Genomic DNA, 23,888 nt, shown 5'->3' with positions numbered 1-23,888 from the left:
GGATCACAGCCCAGGCTTGCTGGCTCTGGAGCTCATGCGTGCCTTAGTCTCCTGTCCACTTAGAAGGTCTTTTATTATTGCGTTCAGCCCCGTCTTTCAAAGGTCTGATTGCTCCCCTGGAACAGTGAGTTCGCACGGCCAGTCCAGGGAAGCCAGAACCTCCACGCCGTGGCAGCTGCTGAGCAGGTGTCTCGAGGTCCCCAAGGGCAAGGTCCCCTGGGGGACATGCAGAGAGAAGCCAGGGGGCACGTGGGCAGGAAGAGGCGAGAGCCTTGGGAAGGACAGGGACAGGGCTGACGGCTGTTAACCTCCTGCACGAAAGAGAGGAGAAAGCCCACCCAGCCGTCTTCGTCCGTGTTCAGCTGTCTGCCTCTGGCCCCCTGTTTGTCTGTGTTCATCCCTCTGACTCTCTTGTTCTCTCTCTAGGTTTCTTTCTCTTTTTGCTTCTCGTGCTCCTCTCTCTCTTCTCTCGCTCTGTCTCTCAGCATGGGAGTATTAGACTCGTCACCTCATACAACAGCCTCTCTGTTCAAGGTGCCTTTGAGAAGGCCAGGAAGAGACACATCCAGGAAGAGCACACCACAGGGCCTACCAAACCCCAGTGTCGAATCAAGCAGAAGCACAGACGTCCCCCCAGGACTCCCCGTCCTGCACGCTGCTTCCTCCTCCCTCCCCAGGGGCCCTCCCCAGCACTCCTGAGAGCTGCAGCGCCTGTTAGAGTGCGGACTCCCTGCCCCCAGCCCAGGGATCAATTCCTCAGGCCTGAGATGGAGCCCAGGCTCTTGCATTTTTAACCAGCACCCCAGGCGCTGAGCCGCAGCTTGTGGGGGTTCCAGCCCCACCTCCTGGGTCCTTTGCCTGCTTCCGCGCTTTGGTGTGTTCTTGGCCTCCCGGCACGTGCCAGGCATCACATGCAAACACCGTATGGCCCGCGAAGCCCAATACCTGTAGGAGGCCGCCTCGGCATCTGTGTGTGGCTGCTGGTAGCTACACCCCTGTGCTCGGGAGGTCAAGGCCATCTGGCTCCCGGTCCCCGCAGCCTCCTGTTGGGGCTCTACTGGGGACCTGCACTTACTGCCAGAGCACACCTCTGTGGTCTCCTCCCAGGGGAGAGGAAAACAAAGGTGGAAATGGTGGCCCAGGCTGCGCCTTGACCCCAGATCTCACACCCTTTCAAGGTCTTGCTCTCACGAAGGGTCAGATTCCATAGTCGTGTTCATTGTGCTGAAAACTGGGATTTTGTTCCATAGTCGTGTCCATTGTGCTGAAAACTGGGATTTTGTTCATTATGGGCTCCATCTGCCAGCCCCCCTAGTCCCGGGCAGGACTCTGGAAAAACAGGGCTGGGGACAGAGCTGGCCAAGAACCATGCCGAGGCCGCGGCTCCCGTGGTCTTTTCTGAAATTTCACAAGGCCAGTTCCCCAGTGACTGGTCCTGCCCCTCCCTTATCACTTTGCAGTTGTGTCTCAAGCAAACTCTGGTCTTCACGGCAGGGCCTGTGTTGGAGGCCTTGGGCATGTCAGTGGAGGGATGGCATGGTTAGGTTTTTTCCATGGAAATGAACTCTTCCTCCCAGGCCCCAGGCTGGGTTGGCTGTGCTCTGGGAGCAATGAGTCAGTCATTCCTCCTGCAGCAGGATGGCATAAGGGGATAAGATGCCAACGGTGGGACATATCTGTCCAGGGGAGATTTAACATCCAGGTCTCTCAGCAGAGCAAATGAGCTTTCCCTCCCATCAACTGGGGAAAAGTCTTCCATTCAGCAGTAACTTTCCAAACACATCCATGTGGTGGGCGCCATGCTAGGGGCTGAGAGAGTGAGGCGCACTTCCTGCCTTACAGTCCCCAGCCAGTGCAGCAGCTCGGAAACCTTACTGTGCCTAAGAATCACCTGGAATAGGGAATAAAGATGCAGATTCCAGGGAATTCCCTGGCGGTCCAGTGGTTAGGACCTGGCACTTTCACTGCCGGGGCCCGGGTTCAATCCCTGGTTGGGGAACTCAGATCCTGGAAGCTGCACAGCGTGGCCAAAAAAAAAGATGCGGATTCCTGAGCGCTACCCCTAGCCTTTCTGATTCAGTAGATCTAAGTAGAATCCAGGGATGTGCATTTAATAAGCACACCTCCCCTTCTGCGGGGGGAGCTCTGTGGGCCACGGACAGAGAGCCACTAATCTAGTGGATGCAGGAGAGCAGCCCAAGTCATGAGTGGGTGATGGAGCTCCTTCCCTGTCAGATCCAAGGAGCAGCACCCTCTCTGGAGCCCACCCAAGCTGCCCCCATGGGGAATTTCAGGAGAAACTGGGGGCTGAGCAGAGCCTATATCCAGCCATCCCTTCTAAACTCAAGGGTTTTGCCTTCAGGAAGGGAGCTGCTGAATTGGGCTCTGGTGTGGGCATGCCTGGGTGCAGGCCTTAGCTCCCGGGTTCTGACTCTGTCACGCTCACCTGGGTCCTCCCCAGGCTCTCTGGAACCACTCTTTTCAGCTCCTTGGCTGACTGTTGCCCATCCATTCAGCCTTGGGATGACAGACTCAGAGCTCAGTCCTGGACCCTCCTTTTTTTTCCTTCTATATTTTACCCTAAGATGGTGCATTCGTTTGTTAGGGCTGCCAAACCAAAGTTCCACAAACTGGATGACTTAAACAATGGTAATTTATTTCCTCACAGTCCTGGAAGCCACAAGTCCAAGGACAAGGTGTTGGCAGGGTTGTTTCTCCTGAGATCTCTCTCCTTGGTCTGTGGGTGACCATCTACACATGGTCATCTACTGTGTCTTCACTTGGTCTTCTCTCTCTGCATGTCTGTACACAGCGTAGGGAGGGATGGTTGGGTGGATTCCTAATTCTGCCAGTAACTCTCTAGCTTTAAGTAAACTATTTAACTCTGAGAGCCTCAGTTTTCTCGTATATAAAGTGGTTAATGGTTAAAAAAAAAAATGGCGCAGTGGTTGAGAGTCCGCCTGCCGATGCAGGGGACACGGGTTCGTGCCCCGGTCCGGGAAGGTCCCACATGCCACGCAGCGGCTGGGCCCGTGAGCCGTGGCCACTGAGCCTGCACGTCCGGAGCCTGTGCTCCGCAACGGGAGAGGCCACGACAGTGAGAGGCCTGCGTACCGCAAAAAAAAAAAAAAATTCTTACTATGCAGGGTTATTGTGCAAATGATTTAAGGCAATGTTATAAGTTTCCTAGTCAGCCCCTGGTATATAGCAGGTGATGCATATAGCAGTTACTATAGGATTATACGTAGAGGCCATACCTCTCCAAACATCATAATATAATGCCTCCAGGAAGTTCTTGTGTGTGCGTCTGTGGGTCTGTGCGTACATCTCCGTGAGCCCATGCCTGTGATTCCTCTTATGGGCAGATGGAGGCGGGTTCCCTCCGAGCTCCCCACTCATGCCTTCTCTCCCTTCAGGTTGAAGTTAAACAGTAAGAGGAACCAGCTGGTGAGAGAGCTTGAGGAAGCCACCCGGCAGGTAGCAGCTCTGCACTGCCAGCTGAAAAGGTGAGTAGTAGGCAGTGGGGTGAGCGCTCCCCTGGGCACGGCCATATGCAGGCGTCCCGAGGCAGCCCAGCCCAGCTTCTGCCCTTCACGTGTCCTCCATGGCCTGAGCGTGCCCGTTTAGAAGCAGAGCAGGCAGCCGGATGATCTGGGGGACTCGCTCTGGGCCTGGTGTGGCTGGGGGCAGGGCCCTTCACCTCCCCAGACCACAGCCTCCTTGGTCCTCTGACAACACAACAGAAGGCCCCAGTTGGGTGCTAGTGTGTCTTGTTCACGTCTCTCCAGCCCACTTGCACAACGCAGAGAGGGTAGGCCTCAGGCTGGGGCCTCGGTAGGCAACGTGGCTGGAATTTTATCACAACATTCTGTTCTCATCAAATATTTTTAACAGTTGACAATGCTTTTCAGATTACACTTAGGATATAACGTTTCCTTTTTCAGAAAACTGTATTAACGTGTAAAAAGTGAGTTGAGTTAAAGAAAAATATTAAGCGGCATTATTGGGGGTTGCATTCAGATATGGAGAAATATGCAAATGGAATGCCGCTGGTGGAGGTTTAAGAAACAGAGATATTGAGGAGAAAGTGGACTTTTAAGGCAGCTGGCTTGGGTTCGAATCCCAGCTCTGCCAGCTCGTAATTATGTGGCCTTCTCGGGATATCCTCTTTAGTGAAATGGGGATGCGTGGTCCACCCTGGAGACTGTCAAGAGGGTCTGATGAGATGTTGCATTCTCAGTGCACGTGGTGCTTTTCGGGGGAAGTTCGGGGCGCCCCACCCACTCTGTGTCCTCGCCTTCCCTCCCCTGCCCCAGCCTCTCTGGCAGCATGCAGAGCCTGTCCTCGGGCAGCAGCCCCGGATCCCTCACGTCCAGCCGGGGCTCCCTGGCCGCCTCTAGCCTGGACTCCTCCACCTCAGCCAGCTTCACCGACCTCTACTATGACCCCTTCGAACAGCTGGACTCGGAACTACAGAGCAAGGTGGAATTCCTGCTCCTGGAGGGGGCCACGGGCTTCCGGCCCTCGGGCTGCATCACCACCATCCACGAGGACGAGGTGGCCAAGACCCAGAAGGCAGAGGGGGGCGGCCGCCTGCAGGCCCTGCGCTCCTTGTCCGGCACTCCAAAGTCCATGAGCTCCCTATCCCCCCGTTCCTCGCTCTCCTCCCCATCCCCGCCCTGCTCCCCTCTCATCGCTGACCCCCTCCTGGCTGGAGACGCCTTCCTGAGCAACCTGGAGTTTGAAGACCCCGAGCTGAGTGCCACTCTTTGCGAACTGAGCCTTGGCAACAGCACCCGGGAGAGGTACCGGCTGGAGGAACCCGGAACAGAGGGCAAGCCTCTGGGCCAAGGTACAGGGCACCACATCCGGAGGGCGGGAGCCTCCAGGAGGGAGGAGGGTGGGAATTGTGCTCGGGTCCGAGTTCCAGACCCCAGTGATAATAATGGGCAACGTGGTTTTGGGTTTTTTTTAATTAATTAATTTTATTTTTGGCTGCGTTGAGTCTACGTTGCTGCGCGCGGGCTTTCTCTAATTGCGGTGAGCGGGGGCTACTCTTTGTTGTGGTGCCCGGGCTTCTCATTGTAGTGGCTTCTCTTGTGGCGGAGCACAGGCTCTAGGTGTGTGGGCTTCAGTAGTTGTGGCATGCGGCCTCAGTAGTTGTGGCTCGCGGGCTCTAGAGCGCAGGCCCAGTAGTTGTGGCACACGGGCTTAGTTGCTCCGCGGCATGTGGGATATTCCCCGACCAGGGCTCAAACCCGCGTCCACTGCATTGGCAGGCGGATTCTTAACCACTGCGCCACCAGGGAAGCCCCTATGGGCAACATTTACTGACTGCTTTCTATGTGCCAGATCTTTACATGGTATATTGATTTATTTATTCATTCAGTAGGTATTTATTATGTGTTTACTATGGTCTAGGTCTTGAGCGAAGGGTTTTCCATGGTGGGTTCATTCATGCAACAGATATTAAGTACCTCCTGAAACTAAATGTCAGGTCCTGTGCTAATGGGTGTACATGGATTCATTCATTCTTTCATTCAACTGATATGCCATGTGGGTTAGTCACAAGGATACAGCGTGGAGGACAGACAAGGTCCTGGTTCCCGTGAAGCCTACATGCAAATGAAGGCACAGACAATAACTGGACAAGCAGACCAATAAAAGCGCTAGGAAGAAAATAAAACAGGGCAGGGCTTCCCTGGTGGCACAGTGGTTGAGAGTCCACCTGCTGATGCAGGGGACGTGGGTTCGTGCCCCAGTCCGGGAAGATCCCACATGCCGCGGAGCGGCTGGGCCCGTGAGCCATGGCCACTGAGCCTGCGCGTCTGGAGCCTGTGCTCCGCAACGGGAGAGGCCACAACAGTGAGAGGCCCGCGTACCGCAAAAAAAATAAATAAATAAAACAGGGCATGTGATGGAGCCTTTCAGGTTGGGTTAGGGCTGCCAGTTCAGATTGGGTGGTGAAGGAAGGCGACACTTGAACGGAGCCTTGAGCAGTGAGAGGGAGCCAGCCTTGGGAGAAGCAAGAGCAAAGTCTCTGAGGCTGGAGCAAGGGGCTGCAAGAGGGGCCAGAGGGAGGAGATCACCAACAAGGCAGAGAATTGGGCAGAGTACGGGTTGTGTAAGGTAAGGAGTTTACGTTTTACCCTCATTGCAGCAAGGATCCGTGTGACTGTTTGAAGCCAGGGAATGATATGACTCCCATTCTGATGGGAGTGATAGTCAGAAAAGAGCATTATGGTGTGGACTGAGATTCAGGTCGGAAGCTGATGATGACAGCTAAGATTTATTACAAGAAAAATCTTTATCTTTAGCAACAACCACATAATAAATTATAATAGTTAAAATTCATTGGGGTGCATTATGTGGTGAGCAATGTGCTTTATATGATGAAATAGGTTACTTCCATTATACCCATTTCACAGATGAGGAAACAGAGGTTCAGAGAGGTGCTTCCCCAGCAGGTGGGGAAGCAGGGATTGGAATCTGGGTGTTTCTGACCCCAGAGCCCAATCTCTTTATCATCGTGCTCCCCTTAGGACATGAGGCAGCTCTGTGTATTCATTCCTAAGACACTCCTGGTGCTTGCTGATGCCATCATGCCTATGGTATGAAGGTCAGGACTGAGCAGGGTGATTTATCAAGTTCAGGTGTGCAAGATAACAGGCACCGTTAGGCGTACTTACTCACATAAGCCTCACAACACCACTATGAGGTGGGGGCTATTATTATCTTCCTCTTACAGACTGAAAGGAATGAGACTCAGCAAGGTTAAGTGACTTATCCAAGGTCATTGTCACTGCTGTGAAGCGGTAGAGTCAGGACTGGCTCTAGGACCACCTGCCCAGAACCCACAATGAGCCACGTGCCAGCTCTGTCGGCAAAGGGCTCCTGGTCCTGGCTCCCGTGAGGCCAGCTAGAAGCTCAACCCACTTCAGCCGTCACCTCCAGGAATGTGTGGGAGGGCTGCCGCTGCACCCGGAGCTATCAGTTCCTTCGTGTGCAAGGGCCAGTGGGAGCAAGGGGGAAATGATGAGGTTTCCCAGTTAATTAAAGGCTCTGCTGGGTGCATGCCAGCCGCTTCCTTAGAAGAGGAGCTGAGAGATCCCTGGGGCTCCCTCACCGGGAAGGGAGTCTTGCTGAGTGCCCTCAAACAAAAATAAAAACAGGCTTCCTCAGCCGGTGGCAAGCTGCAGAAAATTGTTCCCTGGAGAGGAGAGGTGTGCAGGTGGTACCCCTAACAAGGTTCAAGAAGCGTTCCCGGCGCTCCCTGTCTAAAGGCTGCGATAAGCTGGATCGGGGATGCTGGGACCCCAACCGAGTGCAGGGAGCGACCCCCATCCCCCTGCCTCCCGCCACGACGTTCGTGCAGCTTGGGGGCCAGAGCCCGCTCGCGTCTCAGGTCGGCGTTTCTTCATGCCACCTCCAGAAGCGTTCCCCGCTGCCAGATGATGCCGGGCTGAGCCCAGACACTAAGCAGGTTATGCGATTAGTGCCACTGTTCAGTCAGCAGACAAATTAATCTCCTTAAGTGGTTTAGTGGAGGGTGGAGAGGGGTGGGTCCGAAGGCAGAAGATCTCCAGGGCTGCAGCAGCAGACGTGGGACACAGGCTGGGAAAGCCACGCCCACATGGCCCCTTGGCTTCTCCCAGGCTCACTGTCACCATCCCCATCCCCAGCCCCTTCTCCAGTCTGCCCACCCCCTGCCCATGTGCCTGGCACACAGGGAAGTGCTGGCCGTGAGGTTGAAGCCCCTGAATCTGTCCTTCCCCTGCTGCGCGGAGGTCAGGAGCTGTCCTATTCACCTTAGTAGCTCTGAACTTAGCAGTGGACCTGGCACACCGTCAGCGCCCATTACTTGGGGAAGGAAGGAATGTGCAGTGTGTGCTGAATGCTTGGGCCTGAGCCCCGGGTAGAGACTTCTGAGGGCCTCTGTCAAGGGCAGGGGAGATGGGCTGAGTTAGGAATGGAATGGGATAGGCGAGTAGGACAGCCAGTACTTACGTCCTTCCCTTCCTCCTCCTCTTGCCCCTCCCAAGGGGGTCCGGGGGCTGTTATTTTGCCCCAGGTGTGTAGGGATCAATCTAGAAGACATCGCTGTAGTGATGGGAGTGATAGTCGTAGTAGCTAAGGATGATGGTACTGACTTTTCTAGAGCACTTCCCCTGCACCAGTCTCTGTACTAAGGACTTCCCTTTATCATCACATCCAGTCTTCCCAACAGCCCTGCAAGGCAGGTATTATTATCCCCATTTTACAGATGAGGAATGCAGGGCTGAGAGGGAGTAAATCAGTGTCCCAGTGTCACGAAGCAGTGTGTGGCAGAACTGTGATTTGAACCCAGGTGTTCTGGCTCTGGAGTCTGAGACGTTAAACACAGAATCACATGCTACCCTTTCCTTCACCGCAAAAAAAGGCAGGACCTTGCTGTCAGGTTCAGAGGTGGCTGGATTTTGGCGGGACCATGTTGGGACAGTGAGGGGATCAAAAGATGTATTGTGACGACAGTATCCTGATGTCTAAACCCCGCCTTGCCATCCTTCCTTTTTTCCTCTCTTCTCCCAGCTGCGAATAAGGCTCAGGGGTGCGACCTGAAAGTGGCCTGTGTCTCAGCTGCGGTGTCGGATGAATCCGTGGCCGGGGACAGTGGTGTGTATGAGGCTTCCGTGCAGAGGTGGGTCCCTGAGTCTTGGGAACTCTGAGTATGCAAGGCCCGGGCCTCCTCAGGTGTGTGGGAGGGACCCCCAGGAGGGTGGTGCTGAAGAAGCAGACTGCTTCTCCTCCCGGGGCTGGAGAGACTTCACGTTTGGGAGACTGCTAGTTCCTCAATTGCCATTACGGGTGTATGGCTAGAGGAGCAAGTATTAGAGAAAGCGCAGCTGCTGCTTCAAGAGAGGGATCCGGAGTAGTTGTGGGCAGGCAGGGTCCACAGGGAGGCTGAGCAGACCCAAACCTTCCTCCTTGAGGACCCAGCTTCTCCCTCCCAGAGAGAACCCTGTCTCTGGAAAATGACTTTGGCCCCTGGTCACTACAGGGAAGCCTGACTCTCTTTCTTTCCTGTGTTGCTTTCCAGACTGGGAGCCTCAGAAGCCGCTGCTTTTGACAGTGACGAGTCAGAAGTAGTGGGTGCAACCCGGGTTCAGATCGCCCTGAAGTAAGTGGCAGGGAGGGCGGGGCAGAGGGGCGTGGTCTGTGCGGGGTCTCCTCCTGGCCTGCAGCGTCTGCAGCGTTTACCCTCACAGCTGCCCAGCGAGGCAGGCAGAACCAGCGGGACCTGCTGGCAGCTGTGGGCTCCTAACTAAAGGGGGTGGAGTGGGGGGGGGGTCTCTTTCCATGCCTCCCAGTTCCCCATTTCACAAAAGAGAGAAAACAAGGTTTGAAGACTTCGTAACTTGCCCGGATTCATTGAGCTGGCCGGTGGCAGAGCCAGGCAGGGACCGAGACCTCCTGCCTTTTGGTCTGTTTGGTCGTTGTTGCCACGGCTTTGGTCTTATCATCTCACCTGGACCGAAGTCAACCCCTGGGGGCTGCAGCCCAGCTCTATTGTTTTCTCTTGATGCAGGTTGGCCCCAATATTTTTTAAACTAGGAATTAACTGCCGGTGTTTAAATGTCAGGACGTTTTCTACAACCTCTGGCTTCTCTTTAAAAATTCAGACCGACAGCTCTGGACCTGCATCCCTGCATGGCAGCAAACACTGGGCCTGTGCTTCCCAGCTCACCGCAGTCCCCAGAGCAGCCAGCAGCCGCATCTGTGATTATTAAGGGAGAGAGAGAGAAATGCGTTGCTAACAGGTGCTCCGTGTGCCCCCTTTTCATTTCAGGTACGATGAGAAGAATAAGCAGTTTGCAATATTAATCATCCAGCTGACCAACCTCTCTGCTCTGTCGCCGCAGCAAGACCGGAAAGTGTGAGTGTGTAGCTGACGGGCTGTATGTTATCCTCTCCCGCTCTGCGCCCATCCCGGGGGACGCTCTCCTGCTCTGTTCTGCTCCAACAACAGGCCCCGTAAACCTCTGTGGGTATTTAGTGCCCACGACCGTGATGCACGGTGTCAGTGCCGTGAACGTGGATGCAGGCAGGGCAGCAAACACGCTCTCTCTAAAGAGGAGCGCCCCAGACAGCTTCAGACCTTCCGCATACGCGTCCTGAGCCCCCACCAGGTGCCAGCACTAGGGAGGGGGTGGCGAGCAAACCTCCGCCCTTGTAAACTTGAAGCCTGATGAAGAGGCAAGTCACGGCCTCTTTCATCTGCTCTAAGCTCCAGTATTCCACGCAGAAGGAGCCGGGCCCGCCTTTCTGAAGAGCCGGCTCCCATCATTGTGCTTCTCTTGGCAGGTAGTGATGGGTGTTACCTTACAGTTGATGATACAGCAAAGACCTGCGCTGTCTGCCTCCCAGCTCAGTCCTGTGCAGACCGGGTTTATGATTCATTGAGCCCGTCTGCCTACATGTTCCTCCTTTGCTAGACCATAGGCCTTGAGGGCAGCAGCAGGAGCTTATATTTCTGTGGCCTGCACCCAGCCAGCGTCTGGGGTGTGACACGTGGGAAGGAGGAAAGCGGGCCGGAAAACAGGCAAAACAGAAGGAAGACAAGATTGACTGGACGCTGGACTTGTGTGCAGTCTTCGCTGTTACAAACAGGGCCGGGATGAATAACCTTCTGTGTAACTCACTGGTACTTGTGCAGCAGTATCTGTGCCTAGAAGCCAGCTGTCTGGATCAAAGGGTGAATGCATATGTACTTTTGTTAGGATGGTCACCTTCCCTGCCGCCCGAGTTGTGGCATTTTGCCCTCCTACCAGCGGTTGTGTGAGTATTCCTCAGTGTTAACAAGCAGCCGCTCAGATCCTTCTGTTCACAACAGTTTGCACACCGTTGGCCTCAGGCTCCACAAGCTTTGAGGGTCTCATGATTGGGGGATTCAGTAGAAGGAAAAGCAGCACATTGTCCTTGGGGCCCCTATGCATCCCTCATGAATAACTGCATAACTACTGGAGAAATTACAAACTCTTGTCCGCTGTTGTTTCCATGGGGATTTGCAGCAGCCGTTTAGCCTAACACCTGAGCCCCAGAGCCGGGCTGACCTGACCCAGGCTCTCCTGTGTTCTGTCCCTCTAGGAACATTCGCGTGGCTATCCTTCCCTGCTCCGAGAGTACCACCTGCCTGTTCCGGACCCGGCCTCTGGACGCCTCGGACACCCTGGTGTTCAACGAGGTGTTCTGGGTGTCCATGTCCTACCCAGCCCTTCACCAGAAGACCTTAAGAGTCGATGTCTGCGCCACCGACAGGAGCCATCTGGAGGCGTGCCTGGTGAGGACTGTGTCTGTCTATCTGTGCAGCCTTCTGTCCTTCTGGGAATTGGTCCATCTTGCACTTCAGGAAGAAGGCTTGGAGAAACACAGCTTGTGCTGTCAGCCCAGCCTTTCCTGGGTTCTAGGCAGGGGCTCTTCCACAGATGAACGGCGTTGTTCCCAGACTTATTGAGAGCAGGGGAAGGGGGAGCGGGGAGCTCCTTTTTCTGCCGTGGAATTGCAGCGCCACATCCCTTGTGCCTGAGGCTGAGTCACCAGCCTTCCCCACTGTGTGGCCTAAGACTCTTTAATTCTGTCTGCTTCCTTATCTGTAAAACCAGCTCACACTGGCTACCTCACAGGTGGTTCTCTGAGGGTTAAATGAAGCACTAAAGCAGTGCCTCTCGAACTTTCATGTGCACGCAGGTTACCTGCGGCTCTGGTTAAAATGCAGATTCTGATTCAGCAAGTCTGGGTGGGCAGGCAGCAAGATTCTGCATTTCTGTCAAGCTCCCCGGTGATGCCAGTACTGCTGGTCCCCGGAGCAAGGATGTAAAGCAAAGTGTCTGCATACGCTAGGTCTCACGGGAAATCAGTTCCCATCCCTTTCCTGCTTGGCTAGGGTTCATAACAGCGTCATTGCCGTGTATGTTGTTGTTACTGCTCACAGTGATGCAATAGCTTGTGTCAACTGGATGCAATTTATATGCTGGGCTCTGAGCTAAGCTCCTTACGTGTATTATCTCTGTTGATCCTCACTACCATCTTGTAAAATAGGTAACTGTTACACCAGTGAGGAGACCGAGGCACAAAGAATTTTCCCAAGGTCACACAGTCAGGAAGTGGCAGGAACAGAGTTAGAACCCAGGCAGGTCCACCCATGTCAGACCCTGGATGTTTTCTGTGTGCCAGCACAGCGCTCCCTGGAGCCCCCAGGTGGGATGGTGACTGCAGGGTTTGGCAGGCAGGGCGGGTGCTGCTGAAGGATGGAGCGGAAAGCTTTTCCAGATCCAGGCTCCAGGGAGTTCCCTGGTGGCCAGTGGTTAGGATTCCAGACTTTCACTGCGTGGCCTGGGTTCAATCCCTGGTTGGGGAACTGAGAAAACCCACAAGCTGCACAGTGCAGCCAAAAAAAAAGCGCATATATATATATGTGTGTGTGTGTGTGTATATATATATATATATACACACCTAGATAGATAGATAGATACAGACACACATACATGTGTGTATATATATATATATCTACCTAGATAGATAGATAGATACAGACACACACACACGTGTGTATATATATAAAAGGATAGGGCTTCCCTGGTGGCGCAGTGGTTGAGAGTCCGCCTGCCGATGCAGGGGACACGGGTTCGTGCCCCGGTCCGAGAAGATCCCACATGTCGCAGAGTGGCTGGGCCTGTGAGCCATGGCCGCTGAGCCTGCATGTCTGGAGCCTGTGCTCTGCAACGGGAGAGGCCACAACAGTGAGAGGCCCGCGTACCGCAAAAAAAAAAAAGGATAGAATTTTTATTTATTTATTATTTATTTATTTTATTTATTTATTTTTGGCTGAGTTGGGTCTTTGTTGCTGCACGCGGGCTTTCTCCAGTTGCAGTGAGCGGGGGCTACGCTTCGTTGTGTTGCACGGGCTTCTCATTGCGGTGGCTTCTCTTTTTGCAGAGCACGGGCTCTGGGCGCGTGGGCTTCAGTAGTTGTGGCGCGCAGGCTCAGTAGTTGTGGCTCGCGGGCTCTAGAGCGCAGGCTCAGTAGTGGTGCTGCACGGGCTTAGTTGCTCCACAGCATGTGGGATCTTCCCGGACCAGGGCTCAAACCCATGCCCCCTGCACTGGCAGGCAGATTCTTAACCTCTGTGCCACTAGGGAAGCCCCAAGGATAGAATTTTTAAAATAAAAATGAATAAACAATCCAGGCTCCTCCAGTGAAGCGTTTCCTTAGCCCCGAGCATTCCTAAATGAGAAGAGACTCAATCCTTTTTCTTCTCCTAATTGGATGCCTTTTATTCCTCCTTCCTAATTGATGTCTGGCCATTGCTGGTTGCCATGGCAGCAGCCAAAGCGCTCATCCCGCCGTGGCTTGTCTCCGTCCACGGCCAACGGGAAGCCTCTGTTCCCGTGTCCCGTGGGGACGTGAGTGTTAGGCTGTTGTGTATTGGTGGCTGGAGGAGGAAAGGAAGTGAGACAAGAGGAGGAAGGGCCATAGGCTCCCAAGCACAGTCTCCCCGCACTGCTGGGTTTGTGGAATCCCTGGTCTGTTTTGAGCCGTTTAACCAGCCGGGCAAGGACAATAGTACCCATCCTGAGTAGTGTCTGCGTGTCTAGTACTGGGCTAAGAACTTTGTGTGCAGTATCTCATTTAATCCTCACGACAGCCCTGGGAAGCAATATTAGGATTATCTCCATCTGACAAATAAGGGATCAAGGCCCAGAAAGGCTAATTAACCGGCTCAGATCATCCAGCGAGTAGGTAGAGAAGTCTGGATTTGAACAAGGATTCCAGCATCTTGACGTGTCATCATCACACTATCCTACTGGATTATGGGTTTGGATGAATACTGCCTTCCCCAATATCGTGGGCAACAGTTCCACCAAATGCTTTAGGGTGGCATCGCAGGAGTCACAGGCTTTCCAGCCGGATCCTGGTTACTCAGGCCCTGACTGTGCATGTTCTGTAAAGACAGCCCTCTGCCCAGGCCCCACTCATATCCCATGTCTCATCACAACCGCCCCCTTGCCCCTTTCTCACTTTGCCATCCCCACTTGGCAAAAACCCAGCCCCATCAAAGTGAACCCTCCCCTCCTCTCCACCTGTGCAATTGGAGCAAAACGCACACACCACCGCCCTGCAGTACCATTTTAAAATCGTGGTCACGAACCTCCCGTGAGCCCTCTTGCTGCCCAGCGTTTATACTGTGTCTCCCTGGACCACTTACTGTCTTGCTTGTCTCAGTGACAAATTCTTATCCTCTCCTCTCTCCTTGCCCTTACTCTCCCTCCACTGAGGCCCTCCCTTCACACCCAGTTCTGGAAGAGTAGAAGGAACCCCACAGCTGCCACGCCGCATCTACCTGTCCTCGTGGGCTCTGCTGTTCTTCCCGGAGCTGAGGATGCGCCCTCCCCACTCCCATCTAGGGCCATCCTCTCTCAAGGGCGTCACGCCAACCGTTACTCTTTTGCTCTCTCCTGTGTCTCCAGTTTTCCCTCCTCACTGGATCTGGCCTGTGAGTATGCCAACATACTGTTATTTCTCCCCTGCTTTCAAAAAAATTTTTTTAACCCCATTTCTTCCTCCCGTTACTACATTATTTTTTTCCTTTGCTCTCTAGCAACGGGTAAAAGAGGTGTATGTGTTCTCTCTGTATCTCAGTCCACGTGGGCTTTTGCCCTCATCGTTCCACCAAAAATGTGCTCATCAGGGACCTCCTTGTGGCTAAATCCGGTGGCCGGCTCTCCATCCTTGTCCCTCTTGGCCTGCCTACAGCGTCTGGCACAATTGCTCACTCCATCTTCCTCAGCATCCTTTGCCCTGACTTGGCTTCCCAGACCGCTCGCTCTCCTGGCCTTCTTCCCCCATCACTGGCCTTCTCTGTCTGTCTCCTTTGCAGATTCTTACTCATTTCCCTGACCTCTCTCTGTTTGAAGGCCGCAGAGCTCAGGCCTTGCTCCTCTCCCCTTTTCTACTTGGCGTGCACTGCTTCAGTGATCTCGTCCTATCCCCTGGCTTCGAACACCATCCCATGTGATGGCGCCCTCCTGGGCCTTTCCACTCTTCTCGGCGTTGTATGTCCGCTGCCGGAATCCACATCTCCTCTTGCATGTCCAGTAGCCATCACCAGTGCTGTGTCCACAAGCACGCCCCTGATCTTTCCTCCCGTGTCTTCACTGTCTCAGCTGAAGGCAACCCCATTCTTCCACTGCCCAAGCCAGAGACATCAGGGTCATCCTGGACCCCATTCTTCCTCTCATACCCCACCTCCAATCCTTCAGGACCTCCTGGAAGGTCTGCCTTCAGGAGATCCCCAGATTCCAACCACTTCTCTCCGTGCTCCTGACCTACTACCACCTCTCGCCCAATGGTTGCAGAATCCCCCACTGGATCCCCCTGTTTCTATTCTTGCTGCCCTTCGTCTCCTTTCAACACGGTAGCCAGGGGCATCCTGTTAAATTGCAGATGACTGCATGCCACTCCTCTACTTTGAAGCCTTAGGATGGCGTCTGTCTCCACCCAGAGTCAACACCTGGGCCTTTGCCTGGCCCCCCAGGCCCTCCAGGGTCTGCTCCTTGTCATCTCTTGGATTTTATCCCCAAGACTCTTCTTCCAGCCTCCTTTTACCCCTTGAATACATCCGCACGCCCCCTTCCCCAGCGCTTCGCACTGCTGTCCTCTGTAACCGGAATTCCCTTCTCCCGGGTATTGATGGGCAAATCTCACTCCCTCCCCTCATTCTGATCTTAACCCGAAGGTCACCTTCTATGTGACGACTTCCTTCCACCCTATTTAAAATCACATTGCCCCCTCCACTCTCTTACCCCCTCCTCTCCACTTTCCCTGTATTATTTTCTCTGCGGCACTTTACATCACCTCATATTCCTCTATATCATAGGTATTAGGGTACATGTCATTTTCACATTTTATCCCCTGTGAATTCAAGATGCAGTGTATACTAGATGGCAGGTCATAGTCTAATTGGCAACTGTTTTACTTTCTTAGTGGTACATGAAATAATAATACACTTCATAATCGATGGCATCTTAGACTCTATGAGACACAATATAGAAGTTACTTACTGATTATCTGATTCCCCCAGACTGGAATAGAAGCTCATGAGGGCAGGGATTTTTCTCTGCCTTAAATCCTTCCATATCCACAACACCCAGAACAGTGCCTGGCACACAGAGGCTCCTCGGAAAATGGGTGTGTGTTGAATAAACGAATGAACAAATGCATAAATGCCATCAGAGTGCGTCCAGTTTACTGAGGTAGACCATTCGCGCCTATGAGCCGGCCCAAAATTGCCTGTTATCTTGTTGGAATTAATGTAGCCTGGAGAACTCTCTACATCACTACCTAGGGATCTTCCTTATGTTTTGTACATAGCTGTGTAATATTCCACCCTATAGATATATTACAGTTTAGGCCTCCAGTCCCCTGTTTCTGGAGCTTTGAGTTGTTTTCCTTGACATCAGTCCTGGTCATGATGTTTTCTGACTCTGACACCAAAAGCAAAAATCAACAAGTGGAACTACCTCAAACAAAAGCTTCTGCACAGCAAAGGACATCATCAACAAAATGAAAAGGCAACCTACTGAATGGGAGAAAATATTTGCAAATCATGTATCTGATAAATATTTAAAGAACCCATACAACTCAATGAAAGAATAAGTTAGTGAACAAGTGAGTTATTGGAAAATGATCAGCACCTAGCCATTTCTTCCTCCCAGGAAGCTTCTGTCTCACCTGGAGTGGTGTTTTGCATACTGCCCCCAGAGTACCTTGTCACCCCCTGGTTGTGCTTTTTTTCCCATTCTCCACAGGGAGGCGCCCAGATCAGCCTGGCTGAGGTCTGCCGGTCCGGGGAGAGGTCGACTCGCTGGTACAACCTCCTGAGCTACAAATACTTGAAGAAACAGAGCAGGGAGCCCAAACCAGTGGGAGCCATGGCCCCCATGCCAGGACCTGAAAGCACGGTGAGCTGGGCCACAGCTTTGCACTCTTCTCCTGCACATGCGGCACCTGGCTGGATGGAAGGAAAAGCCTCTCCCTGAATTGGAGATGGCTGGACATCAGAGGTGGAGTAATTATTAGAAGAAACTGAGTCTCAGAGACATTAAATAATTTCCTCAAGTCACACAGGCTTCCTCACCATAGACACCATTCAGTATGAAGACTCTTCCACTAGGAAGCCTTCCCTGAATACAGCCCCCAAGCTAGCTTTGCCACCATGCCTCTGTTCTCAAACATCCAGTACTTATCTCTCTCATAGTCCTTCCCAGATTGTTTTGTTATTGATGGTTTATGGGATGGTCTCCCTGACTACACCATGCTCTCCTTACAGCCGGAGACCTATAATTCCGTCTCATGCAAACACTAAACTTGGCTGTCTTCCAAACTCTGTCTGTACATGCAGAGGTTATTCTCCAGAGAACTGCCAGTTAGAAGAACTGAGGACTGTATTTCCAATTTGTGTGACTCTACAGCAAGACGCTTACCCACTCTGGTCTTCAGTTTTACCCTCCGTTCACTGGGAGGGTGACACACTCTGATTCCTGCCGGGTGGGGCTATGCCCATGGTGTACAGATGGACCCATCAGCCTTTGTCTCTGCAGGATGCCGTGTCTGCTTTGCTGGAACAGACAGCCGTGGAGCTGGAGAAGAGGCAGGAGGGAAGGAGCAGCGCACAGACCCTGGAAGACAGCTGGTAAGTGAGGGTGTCCCTGGGAACTGACCTGGCTTGGACCTGGGCCCAAGGATGAGATCCCCAAATACCAGGGCAACCAACAGAAGTGTTCCTCTGTGGAAACGGAGAACCTCTCTCCCCGTGGGTTCTCTATAGGCAGAAAGGCAGTATATAGTCTGATACAGTAGTTCCCAAAATCCCTTCCCAGTTTGTCATTTTGTGTTCCAGGAATTACTCATGCTAGTTCACATCTAATATTAGAGTTTGTCTTGATGAACTTACATTTATTTTGGTTAAAAAAAAAATTCTTAGGAATCTTTATATTACTAGAAGTGGAAGTAAGTATAATTTGTCATAAATTGAAGATTCCTCAGTAAGGAATTGCAGTTGACTGCTAGAAACAGAGAGCAGAAATAATGGGCTTAAACAAGATAGAAGTTTACTTCTTTGTTACTTAAAAAGAAGACTGGGAAAAGGCATTCCAGGGTGCATCTGTCAGCCCCATGATGTTACTGGGAACCCAGGCTCTTTCTGTCATTCTGCTTTGCTGGCCTTATGTGTGACCTCCATCATCAAGGCTGCTAAGCACAGAATGGCTGCGGAGTCACCAGCCATCAGGCAGGCATCAGGAAAGAGGAAAGACAACAGAGTCTTCCTGCGTGCCTTGTAACCAAGGAGCATTCCTGAAAGTCCCACCCAGCAATTTCTACTTGCTTCTCATTGGCCAAGCTTAGCTACTTGGCCTACCTAACTGCAAGGGAGACTGGGAAATGAGGTCTCTTAGTTGGCACAAAATTCAGGATTCTGTTACTAAGGAAGAAAGTAGGAACGGATATTGAGTAGGCCATGAGCCAAGTCTGCCTCAGAAGGTAACTGTGGAAGATTAAGCGTAAGGAAAATACAACAAGAGTATTCAAGTCTAGCTGGGTATATTGCTTGCCAAGGTTCTAAGACTAAGGTCTCCTCTCCCGTTGTTAAAAAGGAAGGTCAGTCAGTGTTTCAGCAATGTAAAAGACATGCTACTGCCCAAGAGAGACTTTCTCCTTGATGTAAACAGGTCTGAAGGAGAAGTGAACAGGACACAGCTTTCTCACTGTGTGATCAGTGTTCTTTAGTCCCTTGTTTACGCACAGAAGGGTCTTATGACACACTTTAGGAAACAGTGATGTAGACTAGGGTTCAAATCCTAGCTTCATCATTTTTTGTGTAACCTTAGGCAAAGCATTGTTTTTGTTTGTTTGTTTGTTTGTTTGTTTTGTGGTACGAGGGCCTCTCCCTGTTGTGGCCTCTCCCGTTGCGGAGCAACAGGCTCCAGACGCGCAGGCTCAGCGGCCATGGCTCACGGGCCCAGCCGCTCCGCGGCATGTGGGATCTTCCCAGACCGGGGCACGAACCCGTGTCCCCTGCATCGGCAGGCGGACTCTCAACCACTGCGCCACCAGGGAAGCCCCGGCAAAGCGTTTTTAATCTTTGTATTGCAACATAATGTACATACAGAAAGGTTGACTTAAGTGTACAACTCAGTGAATTTTCGGAAACAGAGCTACCCGTGAATCCAGTGCCCAAATCGAGAAGCAGAGCGTCACTGGCTCTCCGGAAGCCCACACATGCTTAGTCCCTGCCCTCCCCCTCAAGAGCACCCACTCTTAGGCAAGCCGTTCTGACCTTGTCTGATCCTCAGCTGAAAAGTGGGGACATCACTCCGACTGTGTGGGGTTATCAGAAGGGACTGAAGGAAAAGCCACTGATGAAGTGAAAGCGCAAAGCTCGTAGCAGACACGCAAGAAACGGCAGAGATTCTTAGCAGTAACTCGAAGAGCAACACGGATAACTCCCAGCTGGAAATGAGCACAGCCTAGGAACCTTGCCATCTGGAGGAAGTGTGTGTAGTTGTACTTCAGTGCATGTGCTCTGAATGCAGACAGATGTGAATTTGGAGTCTCACTCATCCAACTCCCTGTGGTAGATTCTAGGGCTGGGTGAGGCCTGAGCATCCATAAGTTTAGAAACTTCCTGGGTAATTCTAAGGTGAAGCCTGGGCTGAGAACCAGGCTCTAACCCTGGTTTCCCTATCTGTGAAATATAGATTTAAGAAATAGCCACTACACATGGGGAATTTTGTAGCCTCAAAAAATCACGCATGCTGAGCACTTCACACAGACCCTTACTCACAGGAAGCACTCAGTGACTCTTCTGTTACAGCCCTAGATTATATGTTTGGTCTCACACGAAGCCTTTCCTTAGTATCTTTTACTCAGGGGTGAGCAGGTGTTTTCTGGAAAGGGCCAGATAGAAAACGTCTGCTTTGTGGGCCATACGGACTCTGTTATATCCATTCAACCCTGCCGTCATAGTGTGAAAGCAGCCATAGATGGTACCTACACCAGCCACCGTGATTCTGTCACTGAAGCTTCATTTGCAGACACTGAAATTTGAATTTCACATCATTTGCGCACACCATGAAATTTCACTCTCTTTTCGATTTTTTTTTCAGCCATTTAAAAATATAAAAACCATTCACAGCTTGGACCTTGCACTGTCCAAAAACAGGCAGTGGGGGCTGGATTTGGCCCACAGGCTGGGCTTCTCTTCCTCCATGTGATAAAGAATAGGACAAGGTTCCTGAATTTTTGTACGTTCGTACGTTTTAGGATTCTCTCTAAATGGTCTCAGTTTCTCTCTTTCCTTCTTTGTCCCACTCCATCTGTGTCTCCCGCTTCCTCTCCTTTCCCTCCCCCCCCACCTCCTTCTCTCTCTCCTCTCTTCCTCCCACCCCCCCACCCCACCCCACCCCACCCCCCCGCTTTCTCTTTCTCCTGTCTTTTTCCCTCCCTCTTCCCTCTCTCTCCTTCTCTCTGGCACACTGCAAAGGTCTGATGCCGGAAATAGGCCCAGGACCTGTCTTCCAAAACCCTGGCACAAGATCAGTGGTTTCCGCCAAATTCCAAGCTTATGTTGAGACTTTTCACGCCATCGCCTAGCAACCACCTTCTGTTCTCTCTCCCTTTGTGGCCCCCTCTCTCCCCACCCCTTGCCATTCAAACTTCCCCAGACACTGACTTACAAAGAGGGCTGGGAATCCCAGAGCTGCTCTACTGGGGTAAATCCATCTGCAGCCCCCTCCCCCCAGACTGGAGGCTTCTTTTGGTCCTGGAATGTTAACTAGCTCTGCTGTGCCGGCTCAGCTCTGGAGTGGAGGGCTCCAGAGACCGGCCCTCAGTTCTCATCTCCTCTCCTTCCCCCTCGGCACCCAAGGCCCAAAGGAGGGGTGCCGTTGTTACTCCCTCCTTTTATTTGTTTAGGTTTCTCTAGTGCATATAATCAGAAGACTCGATCTTTTTTTAAGATCCACAAGCAAAACAAAACTCTTAGAGGATGAGAAAATAGAGAAGAATATAATCACAAACAATGGTAGAGCGAAAACCCTTGTATTTACCTCCTCGGGGACTCGTGTGTGTTTGTCTAGGACAGAGGTTGAGAAGTGGCCTAGCTGGGTCCCAGGGCATGCGTGTTTTATATTTCACCAGGCACTGCAGAATCATTCTCAAGTAAGATTGTCCTAGCAAATGCTCCACCAGCAGTGACCGAGAGTACCCCTCAAGCTACATCCTCTCTGATACAATATAATTGACGAGTATTTAATCAAGAATATGTACGTTCTGTTTTAGCAGATGCTGCTAAATTGACTTCAGAGTATAAATTGGCTGCTCTAATGAACACTCCCCACAGGGATATGCCTTTTTCCCAAACCCTCACTTCATATTATCAGATACATATTTTTAAATTTTTATTGATTTTTGGCCACTTTTCCAAAGGGTGCAAAGATGTGACTCATTGTTTTTCTCTTTACAATTGAGGTGGGTTTTTTTTTTCCCCTTCCTGGAAAATACTTAAATCAGCTTCTTAGTCACAAAGAAGAGACTTCCCTAGTGGTTGAGCGCTTCGTGGAACTGAACAAACTTGGATTGGAAACCTGGCTGCACCCCTGAGTGGCCTGTGACGCTGGACAAGGCCTGCCCACTCTCTGATCCTCCGCTTTTGAATCTGTAAAACAGAGACAAGAGTGTCTTTCAGTGTGGTTGTGAGACCTCCGCGAAGCACCTGCAGTTCATTAAGCCCACAGTCAATGCTGGTTAATGATGTGGCATCTACGCAATCCTCACCAAGGTGCTCCCTGTGAGCACTCATGTTTAATGGCTCTTTTATGAGTAGATCCAGGTGGCTGGGGGGGACTTCCCTGGTGGCGCAGTGGTTGAGACTCCGCGCTCCCAATGCATGGGGCCCGGGTTCGATCCCTGTTCAGGGAACTAGATCCCACTCGCGTGCCACAACTAAGGAGCCCGCATGCTGCAACGAAGGACCCGGCGAGCCACAACTCAGGAGCCCTGGAGCCGCAGTTAAGGAGCCCACGTGCTGCAACAAAGGAGCCTTGAGCTGCAACTAAGGAGCCCACCTGCCACAACAGCCGGTGCAACCAAATTAAAAAAAAAAAAAAAGGCCAGTGGGGAGAAGCCCCTCCATAGCGATAGTCCCCATCTAAGTGCCAGGGAGGTTTTCATCGCAGGGCTGGGGACGGAGAGCCAAGATCTGTTCTCCCTGTTGGGAAAATCCTAAGGGAGATTTTATGTTTATCCACAGTCTCACTGAGCCAGCTAACTAGGTGTCAGATTCTCTGCTTTTGGCTGGAATTCCTCCAGCTCAGTATGGTAATACTGTCTCATGCTGATCAGAAGCCTGGCGGTTATGTATGTCTTTGCAAAGTAAAGATGGGAATGGAGATAAATTACTAATTAACAAATTCCGTCCATTTGTCACACCAACTCCTTCCAACCCTGGAGCCCAAGGAGAAAGGATAATTATGAAGAGTATCACCAAAAATAAAGTCTCTTCAGCAAATGGTACAGCCACCCCATTGGCTATCCATATAGAAAAAAATAAATTTTGAGTACCATGGACAAAAATTAATCTGCAATGGATCATAGAGCTAAACATAAAAGCTGAAACTATAAAACTTTTAAAAGAAACTACCAGAGAAACTCTTTGCAAAGATTTCTTAGGTACAGCATAAAAAGCACAAACCATTAAAGAGAAAAACTGATAACCTGGACTTTATCACAATCAAAGGCTTCTGTTCTTTGGAAGACACCATTTAGAAGAAGAAAAGGCAAGCCAGAGACTTGGAGAAAATATTTGCAAAGGATTCCTATCTAGAATATATAATGAACTCTTACAACTCTGTAATAAAAAGACAGCCCAATTTTTAAATGGGCTGAAAATTCTAACAGACACCTCGCAAAAGAAAATATGTATGGTCAATAAATGCAGGAAAATATTCTCAACAGGAAAGTGAAAAGTTAAACCAGAACGAGATAGGAGTACTCACTCAGTTGAATGACTAAATTTAAAGATTAATAATACCAAGTATAGGTGAGGAACCAGAATTCTCATAATATTACTGTGGGAACATAAAATGATATAACCACACGGGGAAAACATTTAATCACTTATACTTACTGTCTGATCCAGCAATTCTACTCCTAGGTGTATATATATATATATCTGTAATAGTCTGAATTGTGTCTCCCCAAAATTCAGATATTCAAACTCTGACCCCAGTACCAGAGAACAACTGTTTTTGAGGACAGGGTCTTTAAAGAGCTGATTCAGTTAACACAAGGCTGTTAAAGTTAGGGTGGGCCCTAATCCATTGTGACTGTTCTTATAAGAAGAGGAAATTTGGACACACAGAGAGATACCAGGGACACACATACAGAGGGAAGACCACATGAGGACACAGCATGAAGGTGGCCATCTACAAGTCACAGAAGGAGCCTTCAGAGGAAACTAAACCTGCCCACACCATGATCTTGGACTTTAAGCCTCCAGAACTGTGGGAAATAAATTTCTGTTGTTAAAGCCACCCAGTCTGTGGTATTGTGTTATGGCAGCCCTAGCAAACTAATACAACGTCCAAGAGGAGTGAAATCCTATTTCTACACAGACTTGTAGGTGAATGTCTATAGAAGCTTTATTCGTAATTTCTAAGCAATGGAAACAATCCAAATGTTTATCACCTGATGAACAAAGTATAGTCTATCCATCCAATGGAAGATTACTCAACAATAAGAAGGAGTGAACTACTGATACTGTGCACCAATATGGATGAATCTCAGAAACATGA

The 23,888-nt window shown here is 51.2% G+C and overlaps 1 protein-coding gene across 2 annotated transcripts in view; it reads left to right on the top strand.

Annotated features, from left to right (window-relative positions):
• The window catches only part of WWC1 (WW and C2 domain containing 1), a 153,004-nt gene that overhangs the window by 114,489 nt on the left and 14,627 nt on the right, over positions 1-23,888 (top strand). For both annotated transcript variants that reach the window (XM_060008413.1, XM_060008414.1), the window contains 8 exons: positions 3,417-3,506; positions 4,317-4,852; positions 8,569-8,677; positions 9,077-9,157; positions 9,827-9,913; positions 11,125-11,317; positions 16,845-16,997; positions 17,637-17,728. In XM_060008413.1, coding sequence (XP_059864396.1) covers positions 3,417-3,506; positions 4,317-4,852; positions 8,569-8,677; positions 9,077-9,157; positions 9,827-9,913; positions 11,125-11,317; positions 16,845-16,997; positions 17,637-17,728 — 1,341 coding nt within the window. The remainder of the gene's footprint in view (positions 1-3,416; positions 3,507-4,316; positions 4,853-8,568; positions 8,678-9,076; positions 9,158-9,826; positions 9,914-11,124; positions 11,318-16,844; positions 16,998-17,636; positions 17,729-23,888) is intronic.

This window comes from Delphinus delphis, chromosome 3, assembly GCF_949987515.2.
Source record: "Delphinus delphis chromosome 3, mDelDel1.2, whole genome shotgun sequence".
Lineage (NCBI taxonomy): Eukaryota > Metazoa > Chordata > Mammalia > Artiodactyla > Delphinidae > Delphinus > Delphinus delphis.
This window is presented reverse-complemented; position numbering and strand designations above follow the sequence as displayed.